Raw genomic sequence first — 16,953 nt, forward strand, 5'->3', positions numbered from 1 at the left:
AAGAACATATCTTCCGCTCCTATGGCTCAGTTGGTAGAGCGCATGACTAGTAATCATGAGGTCCGCGGTTCAAATCCGCGTGGGAGCAGTTCTCTTTTTTTTTTCTCTCTGTCGGACTTCTTGCTCGGTTTATGGGCAGATTACGAATGGCTCTTTGAGATCCCACTAATGATGAGTGCAAACAAGATTGATCTCGGTGTGCTAGCCCGGTACTATCCCGCTGGTTTCATCGAGGGCGCCATGTCAGAGGATCAATCTCAGGCACAGAGGAAGAACAGATTCAAAATAAGCCGGTAAAGAGATATGAGACTCGACACCAAGCTAGAATTCCGAAGTTCATTACCAAAAAGGTTTCCCCGAAGCTATAAGTCTTTCTGATGTATTTACCATGATTGAATTAGATCATTATGGTGTGGCGAGTTTCGATTGCCTCCGTTGGATACATTTGTCTGTACGTAAAATATATACTGGTCACCGGTCCACCATAAGACACAATATCTACTAGAGTTCAGGTTGTGCTCTAGTGGCAGTCTTAAAATTCTGGAGAGCCTGCGGTCAAGACAATCCTATAAACCAACAACCGTCAGAAACCTTTCACGGTTGATCTCGTCCTCCTCTTCTTTTCTCTTCTGTCTTCAGTCGAACCTGAATGGTTGAAGAATAACCCTTTTGAGAAGACATCCGGAAGAACGCCTTATTCCAGTTCCGGTGACTTCAGGAAGGGCAGGCGGTGAGCGCATGATCCATCCTGTCCTATTCTTTTGTTTTTGTTTAACCCTTGTATTCTGTGTTCACTCTCTGCCCTGGTATCTCCTTCACCGCTGCATTTCAGGAGTTTGTCGACCTTCTCCGAGCGGCGGCACGTTTCAACTGAAGAGTCTCGGCATTGGACTACCTGACCATGTCGGAATTCGAATTCGCCGACCGTCACATATCCCCACAACTCCTGCAGCGACGTGACGCAACACAAATGGGGGTATCTTTCCAACCTGACTAAACCGAATGTCAACAACCTTGATCATCATCCGATACTCGGACCAAACTGCAGGATACCTCGCTGCCAATGTGGGCATCGTCTGGGGAAGGTCGAATCTGCTGAAGAGCCAGAAGAGTTCGCCTCTGATGTGCCTGGGAGGATGAACCATGGAGGATGCTAGTGCCGGAATTATGCTGGCCGAGTACCAGCGGGAGATTGGGAGAAAAAGGAGGCTGACAACCGCGATGACTATCGCTACAACGGTTAACGTTCACGGTCATGTGGTCGATGGATCTATGACCAGGGTTGCTCTGAAGAGAGTTGCTGCTCTTGTCGCTCCTCGGCGCGTGTGCATCTGCGAAACGGCTGCTACTCAACCCCGTATTGATAACCTCCAAAGAGAGCTGCCCGGAGGCGACGATGATTGTCATGCGGAGTCTAAAGGACGTCCGAAACTGTGTCGTAAAGTTGTATATCAGTAGATTTACGGGCCGTAGAGAAGCACCTCGGGGTGTCGGGGAAAACTTGCGAAAGCACAAGACGCTTCTTTTCTCAGTAATCAGTGCTCGAATCAAAGCAAGCCATCTTCAAGGACCTACTCAGAGGTGTTCACTAGTGGTTCCACCCAGCCAGTTCAATTGATTCTACGAACATGTTATCGTTCACCCTTCCGTTTGCAATAGGCGAGCACATTACACCTAATTCACGGTGCATTACCGCCGCCAATGGATATATAACATCCTTCCTTGGTTCCGTAACAGGACAGCTATGTTTTAGTGCGACCAAGGGTCCCGTTGGCATCATGGCTTCCAGTTGCTGAAGTTGGCTTGCGACTGCGTTGCTATGAATTAAGTCGACTCGCAAGTATGGAACTCTCTGCACCTGTACAACCACTTTGTCTTCTCGGGGCACGCTCGTATGTTGGCCGCCTTCAATGTGTCGACGACAATGATATCATATACGGTGCCCCGAAAAGAGGCGATGAGGCGGGTCCAAAGTCTGCGGCTCGGGAGATTTCCTTCGTACATATCGACTAAGAGCGCTTGTCCAGAGTCCAGACGAGCAAGACTAAGCCAGTCGGGGACCTTGGCACAGAGCGCTAGACTTCATGAAGTAATTGATCCCCGAGGGTGACAGCCAGTTCTTCCTCAGGCGTCCTCCATCGAATGTGGCTGGCGCGCGTTCTCTAGAGCGTCGATCAGTTGCCTGAAAAGTATGCGGAATAGGATGCCTCTCGATGGTCGTCGCAGGCGCCTGATCAAGGTCTCTCGGTAGGTCATGCACTCGCGAGACAAGCAAAAAAGGCAAAAAAAAGAAGCACAGAACCATGCAATCAGCCGGAAAGACCCTGGGGGCTCAAGGGAATCCTTGGAGGAGCAGCCAGCCACGGACAGGTTTGCAACGGCGTACGTATAGCCGCGGCGCCTTTTTTAGTTCCTGACTAGCTGCTTTGGTACATCGATGCAGGCCGGACTGGGGTCAATGCTGTGCCCGTCTGGTAGATTGACCCATAGTTCTGGAAGGATTAGCTGAGAGCACGGAGCCACCATACATGGCCCAATCAAGAAAAGTCCAAAGGGAATTCCGCTACTCTCACGAAGAACCTACCCGAAGGACCAGCTGGACCATTCCGGTTGGGGAGGATCTGTACATGGCAATTGGAAAGTTTCAAGATTCCTGCGTCGAAAGTGGAGCTGACAGATTCAGCCGTTCACGCATTAAGCACGAACAAACGGCGATCAATGGGTTCTCATGCTCGTGGTGTAGCGGCTCTTGGTAGATGTAAGTCATTTGAGGAACGATGGGGATCCTTCCCAGCTGCAGCTCGACTCCGCGATCGTGAATATCTTTGAAACCGTTCTTCCTGCCTTCATGACGCTGGGCAACGGCATGTCGATCTTATCGTAGACGACGAAGGCAGTGCTATGGGGCTGAAGTCCGAACTGCCACGATAAGAATAGTTCTCTCCGACTTTCTAGGCCTCCCAGGAGAGCCTCCGCTGCCGTGGGATGCCTGACAGGGCACAAGGCTGGCCTGTTGAGGTTCGCCAACTTCGCCCTAAACTATCGCCACTGAAATGGCATTTGATTGGTGTTTCGTCAAAAGACTGACCCCGGTTGCCTACAGATACCCGTTTGCAGCCATCCCCCCTTCCCCTTCGACGACAACGTGTCTGATTATCGCTTGCCCTGAGCTTGTGGATCACACCCGCGGCGCTGCAGCAGAGATAACCCACCTGATCTAAGTCAACAGTGGGTCGTAGGGCATATGTTCACGTGGGACTCGACGCATGGCTGGCGATGTCACTAAACGTGGCATTGTGTAGCATCAGACCCGTATTATCAAGTCGAACCACAGTACGCAGACGTCACCTCATAGGAATAGCCATGGCATATGACAGCAATTCCAAACTTAGAACTACTACTCGCGAGCAATTTTTGGAATGGGACCACTGCTGTTTGTGTATGTTCGAAAGTATTCCCCGAGGCGAATCGGACATACTGGTAGACCTAACATTTGGTAGGATGTACACACCGAGTTTGACTCAGCTGTGATAGTATACTGTGAACGATTCCATTTTCTTTTTTTATTATTTTTATTTTTAATTTTGTTTCAGGTTTTGTTTCTCTGCTGACAGGACAATGGCAGTGTTGGGGTTAAGGCTGAGTGGCATCTGGAAATCTTCGGAAACAACTCGAGCTGGAGAGACGAGACGTCGATTGCCGAACCGGCCGAAAGACCACTTCAGCTGCCACCGGATTGCATCGTATTCACGCTATAATTAACCTGAAGCATTACCCTGCTGTCGCCCGTGCGGCTATGCGTTGTAAACCCTGAATTGAAATCCGAGCTGGATCAGGTTGCCCATGACCCAATCACCCGGCAGGCAAAGGCATTTGCGAGACCCGCGGTCAGACTCGTATAACAGAACAGAATAGAAGCTCATGTCAGATGCCCTGTGTTTTAAGTTGGGAAATGTGGCTTGCAGCATTGCGATAAGCACCGCAGCCAATAGGTCGAGTCTCACAGCTGGCGATTATGCGAACGGCTCTGCACGCCAAGCATGGATTTGGGACTTAATAGTTTGGCACGTTATATGATGCCCGGGTCATCGGAACCCATGCACAACATTCTCATTATTATTATTATTAATAACAATAATAATATATAAAAAAAAAGAAAAGAAGATTCTCGGTAGATTCCCCGCCCCCAGAAATGGTAGTCGAATGACTAGACTCATATACCGATGCAATGCAAAGCAAATCCTGTAGCAGGAGATCTAAGCGCTCCAGAGCTGCCGAAGGATTGGGAGAGAGAGCGATGAGTGTCCCAGTAATGTGCACTAAGGAGGAGTCATTGAAGCTGTTTCGCTCGTAATGTGAAAAGAACTACCCATCTGTAGGCGATCTGGCACTTGAGAGGTGTCTGACCCATACTCTGAAGAACAGACGAGCCACCTCTTCACTGCTAAAGGCCTGTTCGCAAACGTCCGGGTCCCACCGGGCGACTTCTGGATACATGTTGGAGCAACACTATCATACGAAACAGAGGGGTGCAGGAAGGCAGCACACCAATGTAGAAGTCATGGGCCGCCTGGGGCGCTGCAGGCTCGCTACGAGCTGGATTACACTTTCTGTTGGAGATAACGTCCAATGACCGAAAGATGGTAGAACCCAATGTTGTGGGTTTTCAAGACCCCATCCACTTAAGTTGGCCAATATGGACCCAGCAAGAAGGAGAGTGTAGCTGGAAAGGCCGACCTCGTAGAGTTCTCCGCCGCAGTCGAACCTCTGACTCCTCCCCAAGGGTAAACTTTCTGACGGGCGAAGGTATGAGCCAATCCAGATACTGTGGTCAGCCGCGTTCCGAAGGGCTGATGCTGAGGCAGACGATGACTCGAGAATGGCGTTGGTCCATACAGAGTCGAGAAGGGGCAGAAGAGAAAAAGGGAAAAAAAAAAAAAAAAAAAAGAAAGAAAAAATGGTAGAGGGGGGGAGTATAAGCCTTGCTATAACCTGGGGCGAGGCAATGGGAACAACTACATATATGGCCTTGACCAGCCCATACTGTCGGCCATAACTCAATACTCTTTTCTTATGTTCAACCGTCCGTTCATACAAGCCAAGTCTCTCGTCGTGATTATCAGATGATTACTCAACCATGGCCGTATTCAACAGACAGATGGATCTGATGCAGCAGGCCAGAGCTTCGTCGACTTTCAATCCGATGAAGCTGACGGTCATCATATACGACAAGTACTTTGACCTATCCCTCTTCCCCGAGTCCATAGCCACGTATCAAAAAGGCTGACCCCTTGACAAGTGAAGCAACAGTTAGCGCTCGACGAGCAGCATTCCATCGTGTGGAGGACGCACTGGGGCTGCTCGATAACATGAAGTTACCACATGTATACTCGGGTCTCGACCGCGAAGGACTCTACCTGGAAGGGGTCCGTCGGGCTCGTGTCATCACGAATGACATGATAACCCACGGCCACAGTCATTTCCAGTGGTTGAACGAACGTTATCAAATCTGCAATTCGTCTCCGTTCGGAATGAACTTTCTCATGTTTCGCCGGACCATCGAATTGCAGGGGACTGCAGAACAACGACGGTACTGGCTGCAGGAGATCGATCAGATGAGGATCAACGGTGCATATGCTCAAACCGAGTTGGGCCATGGGACTTTTGTTCGAGGAATAGAGACAACTGCCACCTTCGACGTCGATACCGATACCTTCACGATCCATTGTCCCACTCCTACATCGGTCAAATACTGGCCTGGTGGACTGGGCTTTAGCTGTTCTCATGCCATCGTTGCGGCGAGATTGATCACACACGGAAAGGATCACGGCGTGCATATGTTCATAGTCCAGATCCGCTCGCTGGAAGATTTCGCTCCCGTACGTGGGGTGGAGCTCGGGGATTTAGGCATGAAGATGGCCTACAACGGAACATGTAATGGCTATGCGCGGTTCAATTACTTGCGCGTGTCAAGGAGCAGTCTGCTAGCTGCCCATGCGCAGGTCTCGCGCGACGGCACGTATTCTCAGGCGCAGGCCAAGGCGGGCACCCTTCCACTATCCAAAAGGGTCTACTCAACGATGCTGGATACGCGGCGAAACATCGTGCGATGTGTCGCCTTCGGATTAGCTCAGGCCGCGACAATTACAGCGCGGTATTCTATTGTACGAGAACAGGGCCGATTGATGTTTTCCGATGCGGCAGAAGAAGAAACAGCTATAATAACATTCAAGTCTCAGCACTATCGACTGTTGACTCTCATCGCACAATCGTATGCTATCCTGTTTGCCGCAAAGGACTTCGATTTCAGGTACGATCAGCTCGTCCGTGAACAGGAGAATGACGACCATGCGCGGTTGCCATTCATGCACGCCCTCAGCACGGGGTTAAAAGCGTGGGCCACTACTATAGCAAGTGCCGGCGCTACAGAAGCAAGAAAGATGTGCGGCGGCCATGGGTATGTTGCCCTGTCCGGCCTCCCAGAGATCGAAGGATCGGTTTCTGCCACAGCCACATTCGAGGGAGAGAACTATGTGATGTGGCAGCAGCTGGTAGTATACCTGTTCAAACAGGTCAGAGCATCGTGCGCCGGTCAGGACGTCGACGCCGAAGTGAAGGACTACATTGGCGGCGTCCGATCATACCTCGGTGACGGAGCTTTTCCGTCCAGGATTCAGAGTTGTGACAAAAAAACACTTTTCGACGGCTCAACACTGGTGTTGATCTATAAGAAACGGTCACAGCGAGTACTAGCCGCTGCATACTCTTCGTATAGAGATATGTGCAGTCGCTGTTCAGCAGCAGAGGCGTGGAACGCCTGCATGATGACTAGTCTAGCAGCCGGTCAGGCCTTCGTGGAATATATTGTCTTAGAGTCCTTCGTGAAGCGGACATCGCCCTCAGCTACACGGGACGCTCCAGTCTCCCAGGCATTATCACATCTCTTCTCTTTGTTTGCTCTGACAACAATCACAAGTCCTACCCCGTCCTTTGCAGCGGGTTCTTTCCTGGAGCATGGACTTCTGACACCTGATGAGCTCAACGAGATTCGTGTCCATATTAATGAGCTTCTCGCAAGCCTTCTCCCCAACATCGCTGCCCTGACAGATGCCTGGGACTTTACCGATAGCAGTCTCTGTAGCGCGTTGGGTTGCAAGGATGGAAATGTCTATGAGCGGTTACTGAGTTGGACGCGGCAGCTGCCGGCAAACAGCGGGCGAGCCGTGGAGAAAGCATGGGAGGCATCTGAGGGAATTGAGGAATTCTTCAAGGCAAGTCGGTTGTAATATGTCAGTCGGACAGTGTTATGGAAGATATGGTTGACGAAGCTGGGCTTGTCATGTGTATAGTGTAAGGGCTGCTGTAGCCGGTCCAATGTATATAGGTCTACGTGTGACGACAGAAATCTGATGTCAGCAGTGAAATGCATATATTTGGAACTGAATTTTATTTCCCTTTCGTTTCTACCTTTGCTTCTCCCCTTTCCTTTGATGAATTGCTTGTAAAAATAAGGTATGTTAATCTGTCGTTGAGTATATGAGCTCGAAGGCTGATAAATTGTCACTTCGTTGATGGACTGTTTGAGTTGCAAATGAACATAAATAAGGATATAGTAGGTAGTAAACACCAAACGTAGCAAGCAATAAACGACGCGTGGTCCACCAATCGTCCGAGATGGCCATGGGAAATAACAAAAAATTAAGTTATATGGAAACACTGCCAACACCTGAGAAATGACACGGACTAGGAGACATCTTGGACCAATATCGAGAGCAACACACCCTCAGGAGCGACGGGAGAGTTTAACATTGATACCCTCTTGTCGAACAAAGAAGCTGTTATGCGTCTTCCAGTCGCGGTGTGGGTGAGCTAACTCGATATCGTAACGTGAGATCAGTGTAGCCATCACCTTGTATACCTCGAGTAGACCTAAGTTTCTTCCAATGCAAATGCGGCTCCCAGCACCAAACGCAAGGTCGGAATTATTCATCAACCGTAAGCGTGCCTGAAATTCCTCTTCACTTTCCTGGGAATCATCACGCAGCCACCTCTCAGGGCGAAACACGTCCGAATCCTCGCCCCAAACAGACCGATTCCGAGCAATGACATACGGATTCATACCGACAATACTCCCCTGAGGGATGTACTGGCCATTTGGTAGGGTGAGCCCTCCGGGTGGCACATACCGTTCCAACGTCATAGCAACACCGGGATGCATCCGCATTGCCTCACGGACCACTGCGTTGAGGTACGGAAGTGCGCTTGCAATATTGTATGGTACGGCCGACGGTGCGGCGTCTAGGCTCGATTGACAGGCACGAATCTCCTTTTGCAAACGCGCCCACACCAGAGGGTCCTTCAAAGCGAAATAAATGGCTGCATTTAGCGTGATGGCTGTTGTATCTGCACCAGCAATCATGTTGATCATGAGGTACGAGATAATCTGGCTGTCATCAACAATGTCGGGGTATTTGTCTTTGGCGTCGATGAACCTGTCTAAAAAGTCGGGCTTATTTGCATCGTGGTAGCTGGTGTCTTTGCCTTGTAATCGGTCAAGCAGATGTGTTATCGAGATGTTTGTGATATTACCGAAGGCTGGCGGCCCGATTCGGTAGATAGGGTTCTTGTCCAGGAGATGGTCTAGGACTGGAAGTTGCCCAACGAGAGAGAAATAGTCCATAGCAGTGTCAGAAATAGCGATGGTGCCGTCGAAGTCAAAGCCGTTCTTGAGATAGCCGATGGGCTCGCTGAAGGTGGCTTGTCCTACCACGTCCCATGTATCTATCTTCATCAGCACTCAACACGGCCTGTGCGTAAAAAAAAAGGCAAACCTACAGAACAGTAGCCACTGGTCCAATTTGCATGTTATCCCAGCGTTCGATCCATCAATGAACTCCTCTTCCAGCCTCCGACAGAGGTAGTTGATCACCTCATCAATATGGGGCTCAAGTGGCAGGACACCGGTCAAGGAGTAATACTTTGCAATGGGTCGCTTTTGTTGCGCGTGGATATCGGGGTCACACTCGCTGAATAGATTGTAAATAATTCGACCATAGCTTTTGGCACTGCTACCATGGTAGAATTCGGTCTTGCGATAGTCTCCTTTTGTGTTGTAGATGGTTTTGATCATCTCGGGCAGATCCAAGTCGACGACATTAGGGGCGATCCGCACCACTGGGCCATATTTCTGGTGGAGCTCATGGAGAACCACCTGAGACTGTCCCTGCGTGACATGGTACATCCGCCAGAGGTTGGTCCATCCTACGATTGCGAGGTTATTGACGGCAACAGAGGCTGATGCGACGCGGGACAGCGTCCAAGCAGTGGCGCGAATGGCCTCCACAACTCACCGGCGAGAAAGGGACCAGGGATCTTGCGTAAAGGGGAAATGAGATAGGTTGCTAGATACCAAAAGACCAGGGCTATCCACAGCGTGCCAAATAGTGACACGGCAAAGCCTCTCAGGCTATAGTCGAGCGCCAAAAACAGGAAAGAATCCATTTTTGGAATCAATTGAGGATGGAGTCCCTGGAGATGAAACAAGCAAATAATTGAGAGAGACCAGGGTCAGAGTATCCCTGGTATTTAGAGGGTCTGAGACCAAAGTTCACGAGGTGATCCCCGTATACAATTGGCCAATGCATTTGCAATCGACGCTATGATGTTCGGTCCAGAACACGCACTAATGCACGCGGCGCCCTAGAGTTTCTTGACAGCTTCACTTGCTCTTCCCCGGCGCCAAAGTACCTTCTCACTGGGATTGAAAACCGATCCATTGGTTCTTCCGGAGCCTTCCTCCGTTTGCCCCGAGAGGCTCGTGTACTATTTCGGGTGAGACCTGCGGCACATCATGGCTCTTGTTTCTTATCACACCCGGGAATTTCGATAGCTCCACTTGCACGGGCCGACCGTTGCGCTATGTCGAAATGACAGGTAGATAGTGGGTACAGGCACTGACAGAACTTTAATTCACAGGCTTAATGGACCCGTATGAGCTCGAATATGACCAGTATCCGGGGAGCGAAGTAAAGCTCCGGGGAAAGAAGGAAATCGCAAAATAAAAGTACAAAGCAGTGAGCTAGAAGCTTGGACCGGCGGGACGGCAAGTAGGGCTTACAGTATCCTTCTTGTCGAAACTCGAGGTTAGTCCACATGATATCTAGAAAGACGGGTTGTTGATAGCTCACTGTTGATAAGGAAGGATGGCATCAAAGGTACTTTCTGAAATTCAACCTCGTATATCTAATCTTGTCCACACTCGCCCTCGATGCATTTATCTTCGAGTTTGATTCGACTTTTCATCAGCCATACAACCTGCATTTCTGAGCCAGTGTTTCCTCTTGTCGTAGCCTTCCTTCAGTGCGTTCAAGATGCTGGCCGGCCAAGGGGTCAAGGCAATCGTGGTGATGTGGGTGATGGTTATTATATCCTTTATTCTTGTCCCTTTACGGCTGTACACCAGGGTTTATATCGTCAAAGCTCTGGGGTTGGATGATCATGTGTTCAATCTGGGCTGGGTAGGTCCCTTCGTTCGAGAGCCGAGTGATTCTGTACCGATTCCTAACTCTCGATCCTAGGTATTCCTCCTCTTATATACGGTATTCACCACCATCGCCGGAAAGCACGGGTTCGGACAGCCCATTACTAGCCTGTCCATGGATGAAGCCGTCCAAGCCGTGTACATGGAAATGGTCGGTCAGACGTTCGCCGTTCTGGGGATGGCCATTGCGAAGCTTTCATTGGGTATATTTCTTTTGCGGATCGTGGTAAAAGCATGGCATCGAAGATCGATTTGGATCTCAATGGTCAGTCTATCAGTTGTCTCTGTGATGACGGCGATTATCTTCTGGACCCAGCGCCTTCCCTCCAAGGCAGTCTACGATCCTCGTGTACCTGGTCGAACTATTGTCAGCGTTACGCCGTTCTCAGTACTACTCGGCTGTATGCTACTCCGCTCCTGAACCCCCTCTAGCCGGATAGCTGACTTAGCTTTATGTTATATTTAGCATGGTGTGCAGCGGTCGACTTTTACTTTGCCATTCTGCCGTGGATATTCATTTGGGAGCTCAACATGCGGTTCAAGGAGAAGATGACGATCGCTATCAGTCTGAGCCTAGGATTCATGTCAGTCTTCCATGTCACTGGCGATGGAGAGCATGCTAACATACATCCTGCAGTGCCGGTATCTGTGGGATCATTCGTACTATAGAGCTCGGCGGATTGTCAAGTGCTAATTACACAGGTATGTCCATGGTCATTCCAATCCACTTGGCCAAAGATGGAAACCGCTACTGTATGCTTATTCTCTTTATTTGTAGAGGACACGGTGCCTCTCATTATCTGGTCCGCCGTCGAGCTTGCCGTGACGCTTATCTGCGTCGGCATTCCCACGATCCGTCCTCTTTACCGGTACATTGTCCACGGATCCAGTGTCAAGGAGTCGCATGAAGTCTACAAACGGCAAGATGAAAGTGGGAGTGGCAGTGGAAGCCGCGGCAAACCGACTTTTGCGATGCCCATGCGGAACTTCGCTCGGGCGGGCCGAAAGGACGAATTACTGACCACTACAACGACCACCGTCGACATTCCAGACGCCAACGACAACAGACCGGATGGGAATAGTCGGTCTTACGTGACGGGTGCCGGGCAGAATGACGAAGAAGCACTCGTGGCTACTATCGAGGAAGAAAATTCTCGGTACAGGGATCACATATGCGTGCGGCAGGAAGTGCATGTAGAGAGAAATTGATTTGAAGAAGAATGTCTGGGACACTTATTTACAAGTAGGGGGTTTCCCTTTGGATGGTTGAACAATTCTGTTAGAACTCTTCTCCTCACATTCCTTGTTCCATTCCTCTGTCGCTTCGCAGCTATTGTGTCGTGAGTGAAGTTCCGGTCGGAGCAATCAGGGTCGGTTGGAGTATATCAGAAATGTATATCTTTGGAAAGGGTAGTTATAATATGTCGAATATGATTTTAGGTAAGAGTATTCGAAACAACAAGTATGAGGATGGTTCACTGGATGGGATGGCTTGCCCTAACATCCACACCATCGCATCCGGCCACCTCAGGAACAATCACTCCTCCTCACAAGGTATATCCCGCCATTGACCAACGACAATCCACCGTCTGCGATGCTTGCAGAATGCCGAGTGGCGTTATCAACCGCGTGACCTATTCAGTACCTTTGCCTCACGCCAAGCAAATTTCCCCACACAAAAGCAACCATAAAGTCATTGGCCACCGAAGCTCAAACTTTCGGAGTCGCTCTCAGTGGTTACTTTACTGCTGGTGCCCACGGGATCATTAATGGACCTTGACCAATTCGAGTAGTTCCGGAGACGATCGCTCATCGCTCGATTTGGTCTCGTGTCCAGAGTGTTGCTACAGCATGGTCTGGATTCCAATCCACGCAGCAGATATCTCTTTTACGCAGTAACTATTCGATAGCCATTTCCGTTCAGATCAGCCGTCGGATCCGAGGAGCGACGACATCAATGCGTGTTATTAGTCAAATTTTGGAGGGGTTGCGTGCCCACTGCAGGCAGATGTAGCCGTGGCACCACAACACCGGCCAGCCCTGGATTGGGTGGTGGAACCAAGATATGAGAACCAGTATCTATTGGCACGGAGGCGTTTCCGGAGCCTGCCGCGTGTGATACGTGCAGAGTCAATTCCTACGGACTGTCTGGGGTAGGATCACAACTAATCAGTTGCAGCGATGGTTTGACAACAGGGGTCGATCAAAGTTTCCGAAGAATAGGAAGCGAGGACAGCACCAAGGCCGCTGAACCACAGGAAACAAAGGAAGGAAAAACACAACAAAACCAAAGACAGACACATAGGAAATGACATACTTACCAGAGATAAGATGAAAAGCACCATGGGGAGGGAGGGTATGGATGGGGAAGTTGATCAACAGTCTGAAACCCGCCCGAAATGAATGCATGACGCGACGATTCCATCTCCACCTAAGCTTCATCCCGTCAACCTCTAACAACGCGCTCGGAGGAGAAAAAGAGGGGGATCAACAGCAATCTAGGTTGTTGTTCCCCCAGGATTTCTCCGCAAAGAATGTTTAGGGTTCCGTGGATCGGGTGACCGAATCGGCCAACCGCATTGTCTGATCGTCTCGTCATATGATCCAGTGCATGACGTCTTCCATCAATCCATCACCCCAGACTTGAATCCTCACATTAATTCAACAATTGTCGCTCGGGGAAATCAATAAATACCCGCTCGTCTCCTCCCTCCCTCTTGCTGGTTCAGTTGATTGTTCACTCATCGACTTTATCAATCTTCCATTGACCATTCCAGGCTTGTCGCCCACTCATATAATCTTCTTTCCCCGGTCTCACATCAATCACCCTTCACACCACAACACCATGGACACCGATTTGAACAAGTACAATTCCAAATGGGTCGAGTTCCATATTCGGGACCACCTGAAGGACGGCGAGATCTCCGTGCGGCACACCGTCATCGAGGAGTATGTCTATCACTTCATTCGACCATGTTCATTGCTAACCTCTCTGCAGCGGCGAATTCCAAGACCCCAACAATCGTAGAAAATCGATCCATGAAGACGTGATCGACGAGATCGTGATCCCTTCCGACGGCATTGGCGAAATCTGTGCCCACGGACGTAGAGGCAGTGAAGGTCGTCTGGACCTGTTCCATGGCAACGACAAGATTTGCGAACTGCATTGGGACGATCGTGATGGGAGACGCGAGAACCTGGTCGAGATGTTGGACGAAAGTGACAAATACAGGATCGAGCATGGGGGATGGAGCCCAGAGGCCAACGGACCTCTGGGCCATGTTTACGTTGACGTGTGGGCTAAGGACAAGAGCAAGTAGTCTCTCTCCCCTATACGTGATACCGTAGTCTTTTACGGGTGTAGTCCTTTTTTTCTTTTCATTATGAGTTCAACTTTTTTTTTTTTTTTTTTTTTTTTGTCGTCTCCATGTTCACGCGAGATGTTACATATTTTGATATCATACCAGAGAAACCCACTATATTAGGAACGAAGCTCGATTGATCAATCAATTAACAATCCCAAGTAATGAAGACGCCAATAGTGTAGCTGAATCAGCGTAGCAGGAACTGGTCACCAATGATTTGTTAGTTAATATTTAACTCCAATTTGCATCCCCGCTAGTCCACAATGGGCATTGGTATTCAGTTTAATGGACAAGACGATCGATCGACCCCGCTCCAGTGTTTCGACGTCTGCGATGTGATGTGATAGCCGGATCATGTTTATGAAAGGGTTTATATTCTCCTCCAGCGGTGCTATAGTTCGTGGGTGTTTATCATATCCGGTTCAATGTTATTTTCTTTTCCCCTTTTGTCATATATCTGCTTCCGGTGTATGTCTCGAACTACGGAGTAGATTGCATAGATATCCAGTTGCGCTTATGTGTTCCCGGGCTATACCTCCTCACTCGAAAGGCGCTTACTATATTTAGGTAAGATCTTCTTCTGAGACTGATTTGCACTTGGCGCCCATCATCTTACACTGGGATATGCGGGGTATCCACATCTATTAGCACCGTTTGTGGTCATCGCCAACCAGTACACGAAGTTACTCGGTAACCTATTGCAATCTGTGGGGTACTTGGAATGCTGGGAGCTCTTCTAGTGTTTCCAATGTCTGTGAACCAAGCGCTTTACACGTCGACTATATGAAAAGGTGCCACCTGGGTAAACTCGGGGTGCATGGTGGTAGATTACCAGAACCTCTGATTCCACATAATGTGATGCTATTAAGGGTCCTCCTGCCATCTCGAAGGCTAAATAGGAAAGTACTAAGGCTCTCGTATTGCTACATTGACCAATACTACGTTGTCAATAAACCGAGGCAACCAGTTTCTTGGCAAGCTAAACGCGAGAAAACTTCTTGTCAGCCTCCTAACACAGAACAAGCTATGGTGTCTCGTAGACTTCTCTCCTGGAGACAATTACTCCTTATACTACACACTCTGTACGGGATTTCGGTTGCACTTGAACGTCCTACTGGGCTTGAACGGTATTCTTTCTCTTAATTTTGGTTGCTGCTACCTTATCGGTCGACTGAAATGGTCATGACTAATAAGATGAGACTTTGAGTTCAGGGCGTCCAGCAGGAATTTGACATACACGTTAAAACTAGAAGGTGACGATATTATCGGACCTTTTGCACATAAGGAGTCTGGGTTGCTGCCTAACACGGTAGATTTTGTCAATACTCGTGCAGAGTCTGAACGCTGGCGATCTGCAACCGACGCATCCGAAACTGTGAATCTTCCCTCGTCGGTGGAGGCCTCTGGTTCGACCACGTCCGCTGCTGATCAACCTAAAACGAAGGAAGGTGTATCGTCAGAGGGAATTGTACCGACAAGCATGTCATCCTCTAAGCCTGGGCGCTCGTCGCAGAAAGGTTCCGGCAATGATGGATGTATGAGTGCAATGGATGCGGTTTCCTTTGTGAATAAGGTCAAGGTAAGTATCTCGTTGAAGCCCATGATACCCTCCTTGCACATCATGCTAATTGCCTACCAGAATCGGTTCGCGGAACACCCAGAGCTTTTTAGCGAGTTTCTTCTGATCTTGCAGGCGTACCAGCGGGAGTCGCGGCCTTTGCGGAAGGTGTATGAGCAGGTGGAGGAGCTTTTTGACGCGGAGCCAGATCTGATGAAAGATTTCAAAAAGTTCCTGCCCGAGGCCACGGCTTATAAGCGATGACAAGGGCCCGCCCACTTTGTTGCCGAACTTAAATAGTCTATAGGTACACTATCTTGCATATATATATCGCAGGTCCTACGAGGTGCTGGATACGCAATATCAGGCGCTCTCCACAGGCTCAAATGACAAGAAGTCCAAGAGCCAATGTCCCGACTTACCAACAGTGATAACACTGAGAGCCAATGCGGAAAATAGTGCCGTCGTAATGTCTCCATGTACGGTTGAAAGCGGCTGTGTCATCCACGGTTGAGTTCTGCGAGAAACATCTTCGTCGTGGTAATTATGAGATCAGGAACAATCAAACGTGACTCATACTGCCGATGTCCAGGTGAAGATCATCGAACGAATCCCCCATCTATCAGCTGAACCATCACTTAATCTACATTATAAATATCCCACTTTTCGCAACCATATTGTCACCTCTCCCGAAGAAAACTGTTGTTGTTGAGTACAGGATGTCTGAATTGCCCAAATGCGAGCGAGACTTTGACATTGCTTATCAGGAATGGGAGCGAGATTCGGCCGAGTGGTTCGATCAAGAGGCATGGGACAAGGCTCTCGAATCGTGGATTTCACCCTTTCTGGAGGAAAGAGATTTTGGGTATGCGATCTTACAACGGAGGCGTCGCTTGCTGAGCATCAAACCGGCAGCACGTCCAAAATGTGAAGACAAGTCTCAGATGAAGTCGCCGGATTACCAAGAAGCTGAGAGGAAACGGGAGGAAGAAGTCAATGAGCTCATGGAAGCATACTGGACAAGCAACAGGACCTTGCTTGCTATGGATGAGACAATGCCTCTGGCTTTCAATGTGGTGGAGATTGTTCTCCTCCGTTCCCACAGAGATCGCCATGGTCGGCCGTATAGTTGGGTCATGGATCGTTTGACATGTGCGCTGACTGGTGGATGCTGTGGACGCGCCTGTGGGTGTTGTGAAAAGCCGCTGTTGACGTACTATCATCCATTGAATTATAAATATCCCGATGGGAAGATGGAGGTGGGTGTATATGGCCATTGCACGGCGGAATGCCCTTGCTGTATCCAAGTCCGACACCGCTACCATCCTCACCCACGCCTTCCAAAGTCTGCTTTCTAAAGGCCTGTCGGGATGGGAAAAAGGGAAGTTGCAAAAGAAGGGAAAGTGCACATCTCTCGCTTTGTATCTTAAATCTGTCACTTTCGCTGCGTCTCATTTTCTCTTTTGCTTAGTAGACGAGAGTTGACCGAT

At 49.4% G+C, this 16,953-nt stretch overlaps 8 protein-coding genes and 1 non-coding gene across 9 annotated transcripts; 7 read left to right on the plus strand and 2 right to left on the minus strand.

Annotated features, from left to right (window-relative positions):
* Window positions 1-15: 15 nt before the first annotated feature.
* On the plus strand, window positions 16-88 carry F9C07_t222. The gene has a single exon. It is a non-coding gene; the product is annotated as a tRNA-Thr (tRNA).
* A 1,055-nt stretch (window positions 89-1,143) lies between these two features.
* On the plus strand, window positions 1,144-1,458 carry F9C07_12160 (uncharacterized protein; the record flags this gene model as incomplete). The annotated part of the gene is made up of 1 exon (XM_071507783.1): window positions 1,144-1,458. One exon carries the CDS (start codon window positions 1,144-1,146, stop codon window positions 1,456-1,458), a length of 315 nt encoding a protein of 104 aa, XP_071367164.1.
* A 3,679-nt stretch (window positions 1,459-5,137) lies between these two features.
* Window positions 5,138-7,286, plus strand: F9C07_12161 (putative acyl-CoA oxidase; the record flags this gene model as incomplete). The annotated part of the gene is made up of 2 exons (XM_041295703.1): window positions 5,138-5,232; window positions 5,300-7,286. The coding sequence occupies 2 exons, from the start codon at window positions 5,138-5,140 to the stop codon at window positions 7,284-7,286; spliced, it is 2,082 nt and encodes a 693-aa protein (XP_041151753.1).
* A 497-nt stretch (window positions 7,287-7,783) lies between these two features.
* F9C07_12162 (putative benzoate 4-monooxygenase cytochrome P450) lies at window positions 7,784-9,501 on the minus strand (the record flags this gene model as incomplete). Its single annotated transcript, XM_071507784.1, has 3 exons — window positions 7,784-8,781; window positions 8,836-9,261; window positions 9,351-9,501. 3 exons carry the CDS (start codon window positions 9,499-9,501, stop codon window positions 7,784-7,786), a joined length of 1,575 nt encoding a protein of 524 aa, XP_071367165.1.
* A 543-nt stretch (window positions 9,502-10,044) lies between these two features.
* Window positions 10,045-11,749, plus strand: F9C07_12163 (uncharacterized protein; the record flags this gene model as incomplete). Its single annotated transcript, XM_041287738.2, has 5 exons — window positions 10,045-10,517; window positions 10,578-10,941; window positions 11,007-11,124; window positions 11,178-11,242; window positions 11,319-11,749. Exons 1-5 carry the CDS (start codon window positions 10,371-10,373, stop codon window positions 11,747-11,749), a joined length of 1,125 nt encoding a protein of 374 aa, XP_041151751.1. The 5' UTR covers window positions 10,045-10,370.
* Window positions 11,750-12,743: 994 nt separating this feature from the next.
* Window positions 12,744-12,982, minus strand: F9C07_12164 (uncharacterized protein; the record flags this gene model as incomplete). The annotated part of the gene is made up of 2 exons (XM_071507785.1): window positions 12,744-12,787; window positions 12,862-12,982. 2 exons carry the CDS (start codon window positions 12,980-12,982, stop codon window positions 12,744-12,746), a joined length of 165 nt encoding a protein of 54 aa, XP_071367166.1.
* A 194-nt stretch (window positions 12,983-13,176) lies between these two features.
* F9C07_2286886 (aegerolysin type hemolysin) lies at window positions 13,177-14,015 on the plus strand. The gene is made up of 2 exons (XM_041295702.2): window positions 13,177-13,489; window positions 13,539-14,015. Exons 1-2 carry the CDS (start codon window positions 13,386-13,388, stop codon window positions 13,858-13,860), a joined length of 426 nt encoding a protein of 141 aa, XP_041151750.1. The 5' UTR covers window positions 13,177-13,385; the 3' UTR covers window positions 13,861-14,015.
* A 380-nt stretch (window positions 14,016-14,395) lies between these two features.
* On the plus strand, window positions 14,396-15,955 carry F9C07_1911915 (uncharacterized protein). Its single transcript, XM_071508475.1, has 3 exons — window positions 14,396-15,032; window positions 15,118-15,484; window positions 15,545-15,955. The coding sequence occupies exons 1-3, from the start codon at window positions 14,689-14,691 to the stop codon at window positions 15,725-15,727; spliced, it is 894 nt and encodes a 297-aa protein (XP_071367167.1). The 5' UTR covers window positions 14,396-14,688; the 3' UTR covers window positions 15,728-15,955.
* A 227-nt stretch (window positions 15,956-16,182) lies between these two features.
* On the plus strand, window positions 16,183-16,821 carry F9C07_12167 (uncharacterized protein; the record flags this gene model as incomplete). Its single annotated transcript, XM_071507787.1, has 1 exon — window positions 16,183-16,821. The coding sequence occupies one exon, from the start codon at window positions 16,183-16,185 to the stop codon at window positions 16,819-16,821; it is 639 nt and encodes a 212-aa protein (XP_071367168.1).
* Window positions 16,822-16,953: the final 132 nt, after the last annotated feature.

Source organism: Aspergillus flavus, chromosome 8, assembly GCF_009017415.1.
Source record: "Aspergillus flavus chromosome 8, complete sequence".
NCBI classification, from domain to species: domain Eukaryota; kingdom Fungi; phylum Ascomycota; class Eurotiomycetes; order Eurotiales; family Aspergillaceae; genus Aspergillus; species Aspergillus flavus.

What these genes read in the sequence shown, in the direction of transcription:
- F9C07_2286886 (XM_041295702.2), top strand. Translation starts at nt 13,386, where the DNA reads ATGGACACCGATTTGAACAAGTACAATTCCAAATGGGTCGAGTTCCAT. An exon ending in CGGCACACCGTCATCGAGGA is followed by an intron (nt 13,490 to 13,538) that starts GTATGTCTATCA and finishes ACCTCTCTGCAG; the next exon opens with CGGCGAATTCCAAGACCCCA.
- F9C07_1911915 (XM_071508475.1), top strand. Translation starts at nt 14,689, where the DNA reads ATGAAAAGGTGCCACCTGGGTAAACTCGGGGTGCATGGTGGTAGATTA. An exon ending in CGTCCTACTGGGCTTGAACG is followed by an intron (nt 15,033 to 15,117) that starts GTATTCTTTCTC and finishes CTTTGAGTTCAG; the next exon opens with GGCGTCCAGCAGGAATTTGA. An exon ending in CCTTTGTGAATAAGGTCAAG is followed by an intron (nt 15,485 to 15,544) that starts GTAAGTATCTCG and finishes ATTGCCTACCAG; the next exon opens with AATCGGTTCGCGGAACACCC.